The sequence below is a fragment of the Herpailurus yagouaroundi genome, unplaced genomic scaffold (assembly GCF_014898765.1).
Source record: "Herpailurus yagouaroundi ecotype Mexico unplaced genomic scaffold, PumYag 29, whole genome shotgun sequence".
In the NCBI taxonomy this organism is placed as follows: domain Eukaryota; kingdom Metazoa; phylum Chordata; class Mammalia; order Carnivora; family Felidae; genus Herpailurus; species Herpailurus yagouaroundi.
In genome coordinates this window covers 67,286,528-67,304,982 of record NW_024412377.1, presented here as the reverse complement: position 1 = coordinate 67,304,982, position 18,455 = coordinate 67,286,528, and the positions used below count along the sequence as shown (strand labels likewise).

Here is an 18,455-nt window from a genome sequence, read left to right as displayed (position 1 = left end):
CATCTTTGCATTACCTTGAAAAAGCCTAAGTTTTCTTAGGGCATCTATTTTTTATTCTATCAGTCATGAATTCACATCATATTTTTGTGAATCCATTTATAGTTTTCACATATATATTCATTGACTTAAAGTTTACAGAAATTTTTTTTCATTTGCCTGAAATCATAAAAGATTCTCTCTTTTATCTGATATCCTAAAATTTATTGAATGTTCCTTTTTCTTCATGGTGTTGCTGATATTGACAATATCCTTCTTTAATCATTGTTTTCAGAATCCAGTCCTGAGTTTTTTAATTTTTCCGTTCAAAAAAACTCTTTGTTCATTTAGTGCCTTCTTGAGACCTTCTTTATTAGATCATTTCACTTTCTTAAGAAAGTGTCACAGATACTGATATAGCAGGCAGGATTTCATATAGTCACAAAGCATAGTATGTTTTGTTTTGGTATTGATAGCCTGCTCTGTAATGCTCAACATCTTGGTGATCTTATCAGTATATAGGGCCACAGTCTTCAATTCATCAGTCACTCCCATTTCCTTTTCCTGAGTCAGAACTCTCACTTCTTCTACTGGCTCCTTCTAGTAGTAAGCTCCTTAATACTTTACTCAAGTATTAAATGGTAGAAATTCCTCAGAGTTCTGTTGTAGGTTTTCTTCGTCTCTCCCTAGGCAGTATCTTCCAGTCCATGGCTTCATTTACAGTGTTTTTCAGATTTACATCTTAATCTGAGTTTGAGACACATTATCAAATCATTCATCTGACATCTTCATTTAGATGGTTTTTCAGACATTTTTAACTCAACTGCCCCAACTGAATTTGTTATCTCCTTCATCCCCAAATCTCTGTCTCTTCCAGGGTTCTTTTTCCCAGAAAATGGCATGCCAGCCAACCCAGTTGCTCAGGAGACAATCTCGGGAGACATCCATGACTGTCTCCTCCTTATCCCCTACATTTAGTAACTGAGTACTTTCATTCTGCTTCTTAAATCTGTCTCATCACTGCTCTCCTTTTCATCTCCAGTTCAAGCCACTGTCGTCTCTTCTGTTCTGCAGTTCTTTGTCTTATTTGTCTCCACACGTCCAATTGTAATCCATTATGCACCTTGCAACCATAGGAGTCTGTTTAGAGCACACATTTAATTACTCCTGTCTGAAATCCTTGGTGTGACATATAAAGTCTTGCATGATGTCTCTACCCATTTTTATAGCCTCATCTTGTGACCTTCTCCTTGTTGCTAATTTAAGGTTCAGGGGCTCTTGCACTTACTGTTTCATCTGCCTAAAATGCTTTTGTATTATTCCTGTCCCAGCCTTTTTAGATACTCATTCATCCTTTAAGTCTTAAACTTTATTTCCTCAGCCTTTTTCTCGATCCTCCCAGTCTAGGTTAAATCCACCTATTACCTTGACCTGTGCTTCTTCACAGTCCATTTTACCTTAATTAATTGTTCAGTGTCTGCCTTTCCTCTAATCTATAAGCTCCATAAAGATAGTGATGGTATTTTGTTCACTGGCTATGTATTTTTCCATCATCATGGGTGGTTGGAGGAAAACCTTCCTAAATATGGTTTGGATTTTCCTTAACCAAATTACTTTTCACTTATCTATGTTCAAACTCATCTGTTATTACTGCTAGTCATAAAGATTTGCACCAGCCTTCCTACAGTTAATTCCCCTGGCTTGGAATTCTTGACTCCAGTTAGAACTTCTACAAACTTGCAGATTCCTCTACATACTGACCCTTCTAAATCATTTACAAAAATACTAAATGTACAGGTTCTCTTTCAGATTAATAACCTGACTGTTAAGACTTAGAATTTCCAAGAATTGCCTGTTTATATTCATCCTCCTTTTTTTAAGCCACTTCTCTGTGACAAAACAACATCCCTAGTCCCATGATGATTAACATTGATGATGAATAATATTTTGAATAGCCTCCATATGCATTTTTATTTTTATTCACCTGCTCACCATTTTGCTTTACCTTTTTTATTTTGTTCTGTTTTGTTACTACCCCTTCCTTTATGTCTTTCCCTTTCCTTTTCCTTCATTTTACTCCTTGCCTTCCTAGTGTTGACCATTGTGGGTCGAGCATACCCAGTGGTGGGAATCACAGAGAAAAAAATACTCAATTCTAGTGTAGTTGGTATTTGACACTTGAAAGTATCAAAGAAAAGTAAGAAAAATTTTTAAATATATAAATATATATGTGGTTTTATAGAACTTATTAATAAGTTGAACAGATAATTCTTTTTCATAAAAAAAAAAAAAAAAGCTTTGCTTCATGCCGTTTTATTTAGAAATCTCAGGATTCCTAAGGATAATTCTTTGGCAAACCAAAAACATTAATTAGGTCATAGTGTATAACATTGAAGAATGTTTGTAAAGTTCTAATAATAAAAATAAGTTACCTTTTTCTGCCTTCATGCGGGAAGATCTAGTGTTAGAAAGTAGCCTTCTTCATCAATGAGAAGATACAGTGTGTGTGTAGTAAATAGAGTATAATTGCTCACTTCACTAATGAAAGGGTGAAGGGTGGAGAAAACTGGCAGAAAATGGAGTAATTATCATTTGTACTTTATGAGTATATTTCACAAAAGTTCTTTATAACAGTTTTTGTAGCTTGTAGTTCTAAAGACATACTTAAACCATATATTCTCATTCTTTGAGATTTTTTCCTAGTAATTAGTTTTTAAATTTGGTATTACTTGTTTTATTTTAGATTATTGTCTTTTTCCTCTTGCCCTTTTGAAATTAGGGGGACTACAGGCCATTGCAGAATTATTGCAGGTGGATTGTGAAATGTATGGGCTAACTAATGACCACTACAGTATTACATTAAGACGATATGCTGGAATGGCTTTGACAAACTTGACTTTTGGAGATGTAGCCAACAAGGTATGTTTTAGAAGATCCGTTTCTTAAGATCTCTCTGGTATGAGTTAGTTTCATACAAACTACCTTTCACTAATTTTCTTTTTTTCCTTTCCTCATTAGACATTCACTAATAAAAAACCTGAACTTCACACACCACTGCATATTCTTACTCATTACGTTGTCTTACACCTAAACAAAGGCAAAACATGGAACACAGTAGTGGATTTATGTAATTGCATTTAAAATACTGTTCCTAGGAATGAGAGCAAAATTCTGAAAATCCTGATGACATATGCAAGTGTACACATATATTGGTTCCGTCCAAATAAGAGACTTTACTTTAAAACCCTTTGCTTATTATTTCTTATCATTTATTCATTTTATTTCTCCAGTATACTAAGAGAAGAACTGATAGCAAAAGACTTATGTAATCTGGTTTTACATCTTTTATGGGTAAAATATTAGGATGATTAAAATGAGACCATTAAAACTGGATTTGAAGTTTATTAGACAAAAATAAAGCACAGCTTCATTTTGCCTTGTTACTGACCCTCTGTTCCATTTCTAATTTTACAGGCTACACTCTGCTCTATGAAAGGCTGCATGAGAGCACTTGTGGCCCAACTAAAATCTGAAAGTGAAGACTTACAGCAGGTACTAGTTAGAATCACAAATGTTTTTTGGGGGTATTTGTGGGTTAATATCATGATTTAGATTAATTTAAGCTTTGGCTCAATATTTAGTGTCTCATGTTTCAATTATGGTTACATTAATACCAGAATAAAGGAAAATAATTATATTGTAGGAATTCCTTTTGGCACCATATTAGCATTTAGGAGGAATTTCTTTATTAGTAGATTTCTACTCTTAACAGTAGCATTAAGGGGCGCCTAGGTGGCTCAGGTGGTTAAGCACCCGACTTCGGCTCAGGTCATGATCTTGTAGTTTGTGGGTTCAAGCCCCGCATTGGACCCTGTGCTGACAGCTCAGAGCCTGGAGCCTACTTCAGATTCTGTGTCTTCCCTCTCTCTCTGCCCCTCCCCCACTTGCATTCTGTCTCTCTCTCAAAAATAAATATTTTTAAAAACAAAAGCGGTTAGAGTGGAAGAGAGCCAAAGCATAAGAGACTCTTAAAAACTGAGAACAAACTGAGGGTTGATGGGGGGTGGGAGGGAGGGGAGGGTGGGTGATGGGTATTGAGGGCACCTTCTGGGATGAGCACTGGGTGTTGTATGGAAACCAATTTGACAATAAACTTCATACATTGAAAAAAAAATAAAATAAAAATAAATAAATAAATAAATAAATAAATAAATAAATAAATAAATAAAAACTTTAAAAACAAACCAAAAAAAAAAAAGCATTAAAAACAAAACAACTATAGAGGCACCTGGGTGGCTCAGTTAGTTGAACATCCCGGCTCTTGAGGGTCATGGATCAAGCCCCAGGTTGGGCTCTGAGCTGAGCATGGAGCCTGCTTAAGATTCTCTCTCTCTCTCTCTCTCTCTCTCTCTCTCTCTCTCTCTCTCTCCCCCTCTCTCCCTCTCTCCCCCTCTCTCCCTCTCTGCCTCTCCCCTCCCCCTCCCCCTTCCCGCCCCTCTACCCACTGGCACTCCTGCTCTCTCACTCTAAAAGAGAACAAAACTATAAATTATTTTATATTCAAATTATTCTAAAATTGATTTCATTTGCAGGTTATTGCAAGTGTTTTGAGGAATTTGTCTTGGCGAGCAGATGTAAATAGTAAAAAGACATTGCGTGAAGTTGGAAGTGTGAAAGCATTAATGGAATGTGCTTTGGAAGTTAAAAAGGTACCTTTGAAAACATTTAATATTCTCATTCGGATTTTCATCTTTGGTTACTTTTTCCCATCACTGAGATTCCTTAATTCGTGACCTGCTTATCTCATCAGTTCTTATTCTTAGACTGCTCTAAACTCCTACTAAAGTATTAAGATGGAAAAGATTGTACAAAGTGTCCTAGGGTAAATCAGGGTTTTTCGGATTTGACACTGTTGGTATCTTGGACCTGATAATTGTTTGTTTTAAGGGACTGACCTGTGCCTTGTATGGTGTTTTGCAGCATATTTGGCCTTTGTCCATTAGATACCAATACACTTCCCCTCAGTCATGACAGTCAAAAATGTCTCCAGATATTACCAGATGTGCCCCAGAGGGGCAAAGGGAAAGAATCATCCCCAGTGCACAATCACTGTGTACGTAGTGTTAGTGTTACTCTGTGCTCTCCAGAGTCCTCAGTTTTGACAGTCACCCTATCAAGAGGTGATAAGACCCAAGGGCAAGGAATTCCTCAAATAATAGTTTGTTTACAAAAGGAAATATCACCAGATGGCATATCTACTTCATAAACTAAGCTAATTTAAAAAGAAAAGCTTAAATTTGAAATCTGGGACTAAGCAGGCTTCCTTTCACCCAACCATTCCCCCTGGACCCACAGCCTACATTATTTTTCTTCAAAATGTCCTTTTCTGAGAAGATAAAGAATTTGGGGGTTTTGTTTATTTATTTGTGTATGTATTTTTGTGAAATTATACCAGGAAAACCCAAGAAAATCAACTGAAATATAATTAGAAATAAAAGTATTCAATTAAAAAACTGGTTATAACAATAATATTCAAATATACTTAGGGTCTGCATAAAAAATACCATTAAAACGCTCTTGAAATAGCAAAACACTTGTATTTCTTACAGGGAGGAACATATACAAATGGCCAAGAAGCACTTAAAAAGATACTCAACATCATTAGTCCTGAGGAAAATATAAATTAAAACTAGTGAGATACCATTACATATATTATATTGGTTAAAATGTAAAAGATTAACCAAGTGTTGTCTAGGATGTTAAGCAGCTGGAATTCTCATACACTGCTGGTGGGAATGTAAAATGGTATATACCACTTTGAAGAACATTTGGCAGTGTTTTAAAGTTAAACATATACCAACCATACAACCCAGCCATTCAAGTTCTAAGTGTTTACCAAAGAGAAACAACCTCTGTTCACACAAAACCTTAAACACAGATGTTGTGAGCAATTTTGATAGCCAAAAACTGGACATGACTCTAAAGTATATCAACAGGTGAATGGGTAAAGAAGTTATGGAATGTCCACAATGGAATACTATTTGGCTATTTAAAAAATGAACTATTGGGGTACCTGGGTGGCTCATTTGGTTAAGCATCCGACTTTGGCTCAGGTCATGACCTCTCGGGCCCCGCGCTGGGCTCTGTGCTGACAGCTCAGAGCCTAGAGCCTGCTTCAGATTCTGTGTCTCCTTCTCTCTCTGTCCCTCCCCTGCTCGTGCTCTCTCACTCTCTCTCTCAAAAATAAACATTTAAAAAAATGTTTTTTAATGAACCATTGACACATGCTATAATCTATAATGACAGAAACAGATCAGTAGTTGCTTGGGGCTGGCAGTGGATTACAATAAGATACCAGGAAATTTAGAGCATTGATATGTTTGTTATATACAACTTGCTGTTTTTATTTAATATTAAATCTTAAACATCTTTCCATGTCAGTATATAGAGGGTTTTTTCTGGGTTTTGTTATCATGAAATGTCATCTTTTCAGAATGCACACCAATTCCGTCTCATAGTCTAATATGAGCTCTTGTCAGGGTTGCCTGGGTGACTTAGTCGGTAAAGCATCCGACTTCAGCTCAGGTCATGATCTCACAGTCCATGAGTTCGAGCCCTGCGTCAGGCTCTGTGCTGTCAACTCAGAGCCTGGAGCCTGCTTCAGATTCTGTGTCCCCTTCTCTCTGCCTCTTACCTGCTCACACTCTGTTTCTCTGTCTCTCTCTCTCTCAAAAGTAAATAAGCGTTAAAAAATTTAATATGAGCTCTTGCAAGATATGTGTGTACCATCTAAACACATAGAATAAAGTTCATAAAGGTCATTAGTTTAGTATTGTGTTCTGCTTGTTCTATGGGGACATCACTTAAGTTCCATTTGGTATTTTATGAAAGTTGTCCTAAATGAAGAGTTCCTAATACTTTGCCCATGAGGGGCAAGGAGCAGGGGAGTTGTGCAATAATAATGACAACTTACTCAAGGTGTGCTGGGGTGGCCCAGTCGGTTGAGTGTCCAACTCTTGATTTCTGCTCAGGTCATGATCCCACGGTCAGGGGATCAAGCCCCACGTCAGGCTCTGCACAGAGTGTGGAGCCTGCTTGGGATTCTCTCTTTCTCTCCTCTGCCCCTGTCCCCTGCTCACACTTTCTCTCTCTCTTTAAAAAAATTAAATTAAAAAAATTAACAACTTAATAGAAATAAACACAGAAGTTGGAAGAGGCACATTCCAACTCTAATTAGATGACACATGTTCTGTTTCTTAATAGGAATCAACCCTCAAAAGCGTATTGAGTGCCTTATGGAATTTGTCAGCACATTGCACTGAGAATAAAGCTGATATATGTGCTGTAGATGGTGCGCTTGCATTTCTGGTTGGCACTCTCACTTACCGAAGCCAGACAAATACTTTAGCCATTATTGAAAGTGGAGGTGGAATATTACGGAACGTGTCCAGCTTGATAGCTACAAATGAGGACCACAGGTAAGTTTTATATTACTTTTAAATGAATTAGTGTAGAATTCTTACCCTTAAAAAGACCCAGTTGTAAGTAGTGTTTTGTTTAATTGTGCAGGTTCTAAGCCAAATTGTATTTATTCTAACAAAAGTTTATAGTATCACAAAGATGTGTACAAGTAAATAAATGACACTTAAAAGGTATAACCCATACGTAGGGAAAAAAAAGTTACAAATACTACAAAGAACAAAATCTCATTGTATATGTTAGTATGGCATAAAGGAGTATAAGGTTTATAAAGAACAAAACTTAGGTGTATAATCCAGAGAACACAGTAGTTCATGTCTTTCTAACGGTGTCTTAATAATTATAATGTCATTTAACCAACAACCATTTATCTAACTAGGGCTGTGAAACCTAAGAAAGTATCTGAGATACAAGGCACACATTTTCAGAACTTAGGCTCTGTATTTTGTCAACAAAAATATGGGTGTCTTTCACAGCATATTTATTTATTTATTATCCAGTATTGCTTCCCATTTTCAGAAAGTCCAGGAGGTGCTTTTAGTAACAGTACTTGTAAAGAATGTGAACATCTTCTCTTTGGGTTTTTGATGCACAGACTAACAAGCCTTATAGCCCTTTCTGCTATGCAAAGAAGACCTCTTAAATTCAGTAAGCACTCAGCTGTTTGCTGGACTGCTGAGAGAACTGTCATGTTAAGGCTCACTGCACACCCTTGCCAATCAATTTTAAAGCCCTCTAAAGTTGAACATGCTGTCATTAAACTTCAGTTTACTGTGCATTAAACAAGCTATAGCTCTTTCAAGTCCCAAAGTTCTTAATCTTTGGGACTCTCAACCTTTGTTTTAAAGTTACCTTTAAATTTCCAAAACCTTTCATTAGAAATAACAAACTACGTGCACAGTTTGACAGCACATTTGTAAGGGGGATGGCAGTACCACAGACTCAATCCAGGGACATAGAGGTTATTCTAAAATGTCAGTTTGCCGGCCTAGGAGCTTACATAAAGCTTACAGTTTTATGACTATATAAAGATCCATTGATCGATTCTTCCACGTCTTCCACCACGTCTTATTAGTCGACACTGTGGCACCCATAGATTAAGTTACCACAAAGTCCCTGTTTAGCATAAGATTTCATGATACATTTATTGGGGAACTCTATGACCATATAAACAAGGCAGATGTGTCTGCTCAGGCAAAAATTTTAAAGGCTATTGGGGCGCCTGGGTGGCGCAGTCGGTTAAGCGTCCGACTTCAGCCAGGTCACGATCTCACGGTCCGTGAGTTCGAGCGCCGCGTCAGGCTCTGGGCTGATGGCTCGGAGCCTGGAGCCTGTTTCCGATTCTGTGTCTCCCTCTCTCTCTGCCCCTCCCCCGTTCATGCTCTGTCTCTCTCTGTCCCAAAAATAAATAAAAAACGTTGAAAAAAAAAAATTAAAAAAAAAATTTTTTTTAAAGTCTATTGGGTCAGAATAGGAAATACAGAATGTGTTAAAATTAACACTTCTTTTAGTCTGACAGATGAGTACTTTTAAACAATAAACATTAAATGAACTAGGAACAAATGGAGATGTGAAATGCTTGAAATTTGTAGTATAATTTGGTGCAGTTTTATTATGCCTATTAATCAGTTTTAGTAGTTATCTTTAGATTTAAATTTGTTTTCTAACCTTTTATTTATTGTTATAATAAGCAGATTTTTACCTTAATTTTGGGATCTCTTCTTTTTATTTCAGGCAAATCCTAAGAGAGAACAACTGCCTGCAAACCTTATTACAACACTTGAAATCTCACAGTTTGACAATAGTCAGTAATGCATGTGGAACCTTGTGGAATCTCTCAGCAAGAAATCCTAAAGACCAGGAAGCATTATGGGACATGGGGGCAGTCAGCATGCTCAAGAACCTCATTCATTCAAAGCACAAAATGATTGCTATGGGAAGCGCTGCAGCTTTAAGGAATCTCATGGCAAATAGACCTGCAAAGTATAAGGATGCCAATATAATGTCTCCTGGTTCAAGCTTGCCATCTCTTCATGTCAGGAAACAAAAAGCCCTAGAAGCAGAATTAGATGCTCAGCATTTATCAGAAACTTTTGACAATATTGACAATTTAAGTCCCAAGGCATCTCATCGTAGTAAGCAACGACACAAGCCAAATCTTTATGGTGACTATGTTTTTGACACCAATCGACATGATGATAATAGATCAGACAATTTTAATACTGGAAACATGACTGTCCTTTCACCATATTTAAATACTACAGTGTTGCCCAGCTCCTCTTCATCAAGAGGAAGTTTAGACAGTTCTCGTTCTGAAAAAGATAGAAGTTTGGAGAGAGAACGAGGAATTAGCCTAGGCAACTACCACCCAGCAACAGAAAATCCAGGCACTTCTTCAAAGCGAGGTTTGCAGATTTCCACCACTGCAGCCCAGATTGCCAAAGTCATGGAAGAAGTATCAGCCATTCACACCTCCCAGGAAGACAGAAGTTCTGGGTCTACCGGCGAGTTACATTGTGGGACAGATGAGAGGAATGCACTAAGAAGAAGCTCCACTGCCCACACACATGCAAACACTTACAACTTCACTAAGTCAGAAAATTCAAATAGGACATGTCCTATGCCTTATGCCAAATTGGAATATAAGAGATCTTCAAATGATAGTTTAAATAGTGTCAGTAGTAGTGATGGTTATGGTAAAAGAGGTCAGATGAAGCCTTCCATTGAATCCTATTCTGAAGATGATGAAAGTAAATTTTGCAGCTATGGTCAGTATCCAGCTGATCTAGCCCATAAAATACACAGCGCAAATCATATGGATGATAATGATGGAGAACTAGATACACCAATAAATTATAGTCTTAAATACTCAGATGAGCAGTTGAACTCCGGAAGGCAAAGCCCTTCACAGAATGAAAGATGGGCAAGACCCAAACATATAATAGAAGATGAAATAAAACAGAGTGAGCAAAGACAATCAAGAAGTCAAAGCACAACTTACCCCGTATATACTGAGAGCACTGATGATAAACATCTCAAGTTTCAGCCACATTTTGGACAGCAGGAATGTGTTTCCCCATATAGGTCAAGAGGAGCCAATGGTTCAGAAACAAATCGAGTAAGTTCCAATCATGGAATTAATCAAAATGTAAACCAGTCTTTGTGTCAGGAAGATGACTATGAAGATGATAAGCCAACCAACTATAGTGAACGTTACTCCGAGGAAGAGCAGCATGAAGAAGAAGAGAGACCAACAAATTATAGCATAAAGTATAATGAAGAGAAACATCATGTGGATCAACCTATCGATTATAGTTTAAAATATGCCACAGACATTCCTGCCTCACAGAAACCACCATTTTCATTCTCAAAGAGTTCATCTGGACAAAGCACTAAAACTGAACACATCTCTTCAAGCAGTGAGAATACATCCACACCTTCATCTAATGCCAAGAGGCAGAATCAGCACCATCCAAGTTCCACACAAAGCAGAAATGGTCAGACCCCAAAAGCCACCTCCTGCAAAGTTCCCTCTATCAACCAAGAAACAATACAGACTTACTGTGTAGAGGATACTCCAATATGTTTCTCACGTTGCAGTTCACTATCATCTTTGTCATCGGCCGAAGATGAAATAGGATGTGATCAGACAACACAGGAAACAGATTCTGCTAATACTCTACAAATAGCAGAAATAAAAGAAAACAGTGGGACTAGATCAACAGAAGAGTCTGTGAGTGAAGTTCCAACAGTGTCACAGCACATTAGAACCAAATCCAGCAGACTTCAGGCTTCTGGTTTATCTGCAGAATCGACCAGGCATAAAGCTGTTGAATTTTCTTCAGGGGCTAAATCTCCATCAAAAAGTGGTGCTCAGACACCTAAAAGTCCACCAGAGCACTACGTTCAGGAGACTCCACTCATGTTTAGCAGATGCACTTCTGTCAGTTCACTTGATAGTTTTGAGAGTCGTTCGATTGCCAGCTCCGTTCAGAGTGAACCCTGCAGTGGAATGGTAAGTGGCATTATAAGCCCCAGTGACCTTCCAGATAGCCCTGGACAAACCATGCCACCAAGCAGAAGTAAAACCCCTCCTCCTCCTCCTCCTCCTCAGACAGTTCAGAGTAAGCGAGAGGTACCTAAAAACAAAGCCCCTACTGCGGAAAAGAGAGAGAGTGGACCGAAGCAAGCTGCTGTAAATGCTGCAGTACAGAGAGTCCAGGTGCTTCCAGATGCTGATACTCTCTTACATTTTGCCACAGAAAGTACTCCAGATGGATTTTCTTGTTCATCTAGCCTGAGTGCTCTGAGCCTCGATGAGCCATTTATACAGAAAGATGTGGAATTAAGAATAATGCCTCCAGTTCAGGAAAATGACAATGGGAATGAAACTGAATCTGAGCAGCCTGAAGAAGCAAATGAAAGCCAGGTAAAAGAAGCAGAAAAACCTACTGATTCTGAAAAAGATCTGTTAGATGACTCAGATGATGATGATATTGAAATATTAGAAGAATGTATTATTTCTGCCATGCCAACAAAATCTTCACGTAAAGCCAAAAAACCAGCCCAGACTGCTCCAAAATTACCTCCACCTGTGGCAAGGAAACCAAGTCAGCTCCCTGTGTATAAACTTCTTCCATCACAAAACAGGTTACAGGCACAAAAACATGTTAGTTTTACACCAGGAGATGATATGCCACGGGTGTATTGTGTAGAAGGGACACCTATAAACTTTTCCACAGCTACATCTTTAAGTGATCTAACAATAGAATCTCCTCCAAATGAGTTAGCTGCTGGAGAAGGGGTTAGAGCAGGAGCACAGTCCGGTGAATTTGAAAAACGAGATACCATTCCTACAGAAGGCAGAAGTACAGATGAGGCTCAAAGAGTAAAAACCCCATCTGCAACTATATCTGAACTGGATGACAATAAAACAGAAGAAGGTGATATTCTTGCAGAATGCATTAACTCTGCTATGCCCAAAGGAAAAAGTCACAAGCCTTTCCGTGTGAAGAAGATAATGGACCAGGTCCAACAAGCATCTATGTCTTCATCTGGAGCTAACAAAAATCAGTTAGATGGTAAGAAAAAGAAACCTACTTCACCAGTAAAACCTATACCACAAAATACTGAATATAGGACACGTGTAAGAAAAAACACAGACTCAAAAAATAATTTAAATGCTGAAAGAACTTTCTCAGACAACAAAGATTCAAAGAAACAGAACTTGAAAAATAATTCCAAGGACTTCAATGATAAGCTACCAAATAATGAAGATCGAGTCAGAGGAAGTTTTACTTTTGATTCACCTCATCATTACACTCCCATTGAAGGAACTCCATACTGTTTTTCACGAAATGATTCTTTGAGTTCTCTAGATTTTGATGATGATGATGTTGACCTTTCTAGAGAAAAGGCTGAATTAAGAAAGGGGAAAGAAAATAAAGAATCAGAAGCTAAAGTTACCAGCCACACAGAACTAACCTCTAGCCAACAATCAGCTAATAAGACACAAGCTGTTACAAAACATCCAATAAATCGAGGTCAGTCTAAACCCATGCTGCAGAAGCAATCCACTTTTCCACAGTCATCCAAAGACATACCAGACAGGGGAGCAGCAACTGATGAGAAATTACAAAATTTTGCTATTGAAAATACTCCGGTGTGCTTTTCTCGAAATTCCTCTTTAAGTTCTCTTAGTGACATTGATCAAGAAAACAACAATAACAAAGAAGGTGAACCTGTCAAAGAGACAGAGGCCCCTGACTCACAGGGAGAACCCAGTAAACCTCAGGCATCAGGTTATGCTCCTAAATCATTTCATGTTGAAGATACCCCTGTTTGTTTCTCACGAAATAGTTCTCTCAGTTCTCTTAGTATTGATTCTGAAGATGACCTGTTGCAGGAATGTATAAGTTCTGCAATGCCAAAAAAGAAAAAGCCTTCAAGACTCAAGGGTGATAATGAAAAGCATAGTCCCAGAAATATGAGTGGCATATTGGCAGAAGATTTGACACTTGATTTGAAAGATATACAGAGACCAGATTCAGAACATGGTTTATCCCCAGATTCAGAAAATTTTGATTGGAAAGCTATTCAGGAAGGTGCAAATTCCATAGTAAGTAGTTTACATCAAGCTGCTGCTGCTGCATGTTTATCTAGACAGGCATCATCTGACTCAGACTCCATCCTTTCACTGAAATCAGGGATCTCCCTGGGATCACCATTTCATCTTACACCTGATCAAGAGGAAAAACCCTTTACAAGTAATAAGGGCCCACGAATTCTAAAACCTGGGGAGAAGAGTACATTGGAAACTAAAAAGATAGAATCTGAAAATAAAGGAATCAAAGGAGGAAAAAAAGTTTATAGAAGTTTAATTACCGGAAAAGTTCGTTCTAATTCAGAAATTTCAAGCCAAATAAAACAGCCTCTTCAAACAAACATGCCTTCAATCTCTCGGGGCAGGACAATGATTCATATTCCAGGAGTTCGAAATAGCTCTTCAAGTACAAGTCCGGTTTCTAAAAAAGGCCCACCCCTTAAGACTCCAGCCTCCAAAAGCCCTAGTGAAGGTCAGCCAGCCACCACTTCTCCTAGAGGAACCAAGCCATCTGTGAAGTCAGAATTAAGCCCTGTTACCAGGCAGACATCCCAACCAGCTGGAGCAAATAAAGGGTCTTCTAGATCAGGATCTAGAGATTCCACTCCTTCAAGACCTGCCCAACAACCATTAAGTAGACCCATGCAGTCTCCGGGGCGGAACTCAATTTCTCCTGGTCGAAATGGAATAAGCCCTCCTAATAAATTATCCCAGTTGCCAAGGACTTCATCCCCTAGTACTGCTTCAACTAAGTCCTCAGGTTCTGGAAAGATGTCATACACATCTCCAGGCAGACAGATGAGCCAGCAGAACCTTACCAAGCAAACGGGTTTATCCAAGAATGGCAGCAGTATCCCAAGAAGTGAGTCTGCCTCCAAAGGACTAAATCAGATGAATAATGGGAATGGATCCAATAAAAAGGTAGAACTTTCTAGAATGTCCTCAACTAAATCAAGTGGAAGTGAATCTGATAGGTCAGAGAGACCCGTATTAGTACGCCAGTCAACTTTCATCAAAGAAGCTCCAAGCCCAACCCTAAGGAGAAAATTGGAGGAATCTGCTTCATTTGAATCTCTTTCTCCATCTTCTAGACCAGATTCTCCCACTAGGTCCCAGGCACAGACTCCAGTTTTAAGTCCTTCCCTTCCTGATATGTCTCTGTCCACACATTCATCTGTTCAGTCTGGTGGATGGCGAAAACTCCCACCTAATCTCAGTCCTACCATAGAGTATAATGATGGAAGACCAGCAAAGCGCCATGATATAGCACGCTCCCATTCTGAAAGTCCTTCTAGACTTCCAATTAATAGGTCAGGAACCTGGAAACGTGAGCACAGCAAACATTCATCCTCCCTTCCACGAGTAAGCACTTGGAGAAGAACTGGAAGTTCATCCTCAATTCTTTCTGCTTCATCAGAATCCAGTGAAAAAGCAAAAAGTGAAGATGAAAAACATGTGAACTCGATTTCAGGAACCAAACAAACTAAAGAAAACCAAGTATCCACAAAAGGAACATGGAGAAAAATAAAAGAAAATGAGATTTCTCCCACAAATAGTACCTCTCAGACCACTTCCTCAGGTGCTGCAAATGGTGCTGAATCAAAGACTCTGATTTATCAAATGGCACCTGCTGTTTCTAAAACAGAGGATGTTTGGGTGAGAATTGAGGACTGTCCCATCAACAACCCTAGATCTGGAAGATCCCCAACAGGAAATACTCCCCCTGTGATTGACACTGTTTCAGAAAAGGGAAATCCAAACGCTAAAGATTCAAAAGATAATCAGGGAAAACAAAATGTGGGTAACGGCAGTGCTCCCATACGCACCATGGGTTTGGAAAACCGCCTGAACTCCTTTATTCAGGTAGATGCCCCAGACCAAAAAGGAACTGAGGCTAAACCGGGACAAAGTAACCCTGTCCCTGTGTCAGAGACTAATGAAAGTTCCATAGCTGAGCGTACCCCTTTCAGTTCTAGCAGTTCAAGCAAGCACAGTTCACCTAGTGGGACTGTTGCTGCCAGAGTGACTCCGTTTAACTACAATCCAAGCCCTAGGAAAAGCAGCGCAGATAGCACTTCAGCTCGGCCATCTCAGATCCCGACACCAGTGAACAACAACACGAAGAAACGAGATTCAAAAACTGACAGCACAGAATCCAGTGGAGCTCAAAGTCCTAAGCGCCATTCTGGGTCTTACCTTGTGACATCTGTTTAAAAGAGCTGGAATGATGAAACTAAGAAAATTATGTGTTAATTACAACTGCTATGTAGAAATCTTGTTTCAGATGAAACTTTAAAAGACTGAAAAATTTTGTAAATAGGTTTGATTGTTAGAGAGTTTTTGTTCTGGAAGCCATATTTGATAGTATACTTTGTCTTCACTGGTCATATTTTGGGAGGCACTCTTGATAGTTAGGAAAAAAATGGTAAAGCCAAGTATATTTGTACAGTATGTTTTACATGTATTTAAGTAGCATCCCATCCCATCATACTTTAATTATTGCTTGTCTTAAAATAATGAACACTACAGATAGAGGATATGATATATTGCTGTTCTCAATCATTTCTAGATTATAAACTGACTAAACTTACATCAGGGAGAAATTGGTATTTATGCAAAAAACCATTCTGTTTTAGTCCTTGTGAATCCACCTAACATTATAATTAATCATGTGGCTGTGAAATTCACAGTAATATGGTTCCCGATGAACAAGTTTACCCAGCCTGCTTTGCTTTACTGCATGAGTGAAACTGACGGTTCAATTTCAGAAGTAATGATTAACAGTTCTGTGGTCAAATTATGTGCATATAGATAGCTACAGTGTAACAATTTACACTATTTTGTGCTCAAAACAAACAAAAAAATCAAAAAATCTGTGTAACTGTAAAACATTGAATGAAACTATTTTACCTGAACTAGATTTTATCTGAAAGTAGGTAGAATTTTGCTATGCTGTAACTTGTTGTATATTCTGGTATTTGAGGTGAGATGGCTGCTCTTTTATTAATGAGACATGAATCGTGTCTCAACAGAAACTAAATGAACATTTCAGAATAAATTATTGCTGTATGTAAACTGTTACTGAAATTGGTATTTGTTTGAAGGGTCTTATTTCATGTTTGTATTAATTAATAATTGTTAAAAAGGCCTCTTTTAAAAGCTTATATAAATTTTTTCTTCAAATTCTATGCATTAAGAGTAAAATTCCTCTTACTGTAATAAAAACAATTGAAGCTAACTGTTGACATTTAACCATTCCATGCATTGGCACTTAACCATTCCTGAAACTTATTATTCTTATATGAGATTAGCTTAGCACTCCTGGTGTTTAATATTTTTTCTTACTCCACTGGGGTTGATTTAAAACAGATTCGTGGAATAGCAATGTGCACTACCTAGCACAGGACTGGATGTTGAACATAATAGGCCCACATAGAGTATTTCTTTTTTCTTAATAGTCTCTTTACTTGAAAACTTTATTGATTATTCTTAGGTATAAGTAGTCTCTTCCATGCCTGTCTTGCAGTGTAACTGTCTTGTCCCTTCATCTACCCTCTGTTGCTACTGGGTCTGGAATGAACACTTTTTATCACCCTATATGTTGGGGCAAAATTCCAGCAGCTGATTGTAATCAGCATTTTGCCATGCTCAGAAAATGCAAATCACAGGGAACTTCAAAGGTTTAACACCACTATGAGATTCAAAAGACAATTTAAAAACCTCTGCCTGTTAAGGAATACTGTTTCTGGTGGGTAGAGTTATGGGGTACATGTGCCATTGCCCCCTTCTTCACAGAGCAGGGAGAGCCTCCTTCATGAAGGAAGATAACTAATACACATATTAACATATTTTATCTTCCCAGAATTTGTCCTGAATGATCAGAGGGTGAAAATGATAAATGCTCACATACTGAATAAATGAAAATTTACTTTTAGTGATAAAATTCATGCATTCTGCTTTGGGGGAAGAGAAAAGATATTTAGGTACAGTGGGGATACTGGGAAAAGTGGTTGAGAAGGAGTAAGCACATCTGCTTGATGCCCCTGAAATCACATGTGGTTATGTACCCCTTACATGTGTTTATCAATGCCAGTAAATCCTTTAAAGCCCATACTCTTTCCACTGTACCACTTTGCAAACACTTCAATTTACTGATCTTTGGAATATATCTACATTTAAATTTTTGTCATTTTATCTAAATGAATCGATCGTTTGTGAATAATAATAATAGTTGATGTATTTTTCAAAGGCTGCCTTCTCCAACAGGGATACGCACATATAGGTCATATTTCCTTGCTCTTTTAGTCCTGATTTTCTATTTTTCTGAACTACTGCATGCCAGTTTTTATGAGCACTTCAAGTACTTTTATGGAAAGAGATGGGATGTAAATCGATTAGAATAAAATTGCCTTTTTCAAGGAAGAAAAATTAAAAAAAAAAAAAACTATCAATGCTGGGAACGAAAAAAAAAAAATGTCTTCCACCTGCCAGAAAGCTCAGGAAGTACTGTAAGCAACACCTACTGTCAGATGGTCCTGTCAATCGACATTGCCTGTGGAGGAAAAAGTTGCTATATGAGACTCTTCAGTTTGAACCAAAGCTCTGAATTAGGATAAGGGGCAACCTTCAATTCTACTTCTAGAAGTTTGCAGTGTGCTGCCATAACTGATAGCAGGCCAGATGGCCCCAGTATATGCTTGTTGAAAATGGTAACAGTGCAGTGTAGAGAGTAAGAGTTATGATACCTGTTGAGAGAAGCAGGGGGCAGTGCCCCATCTAGCTTCCCACGGCAGCAAACAACTCCCAAGGCGGTGGGTTTCAAACTGGACTGCATCTGAGTCACCAGAAGTGCTTATTAAGACTCAGCAGAGCCACACCCCGAAATGGCTCATTCTGA

General features: G+C 38.3%; 1 protein-coding gene across 10 annotated transcripts in view; it reads left to right on the top strand.

The window, feature by feature from the left end:
* APC (APC regulator of Wnt signaling pathway) overlaps window positions 1-18,002 on the top strand; it is a 150,194-nt gene extending 132,192 nt beyond the window's left edge. For 4 of the 10 annotated variants that reach the window (XM_040446747.1, XM_040446760.1, XM_040446757.1 and 1 more), the window contains 5 exons: window positions 2,756-2,895; window positions 3,451-3,528; window positions 4,569-4,685; window positions 7,240-7,454; window positions 9,190-16,796. In XM_040446747.1, the coding sequence (XP_040302681.1) occupies window positions 2,756-2,895; window positions 3,451-3,528; window positions 4,569-4,685; window positions 7,240-7,454; window positions 9,190-15,772 (7,133 nt within the window). In that variant the 3' untranslated portion in view covers window positions 15,773-16,796. Of the gene's footprint in view, window positions 1-2,755; window positions 2,896-3,450; window positions 3,529-4,568; window positions 4,686-7,239; window positions 7,455-9,189 lie in introns of all 10 variants that reach the window. The other 6 variants (XM_040446703.1, XM_040446761.1, XM_040446740.1 and 3 more) reach the window with 2 other exon arrangements.
* The last annotated feature ends 453 nt before the right edge of the window (window positions 18,003-18,455 follow it).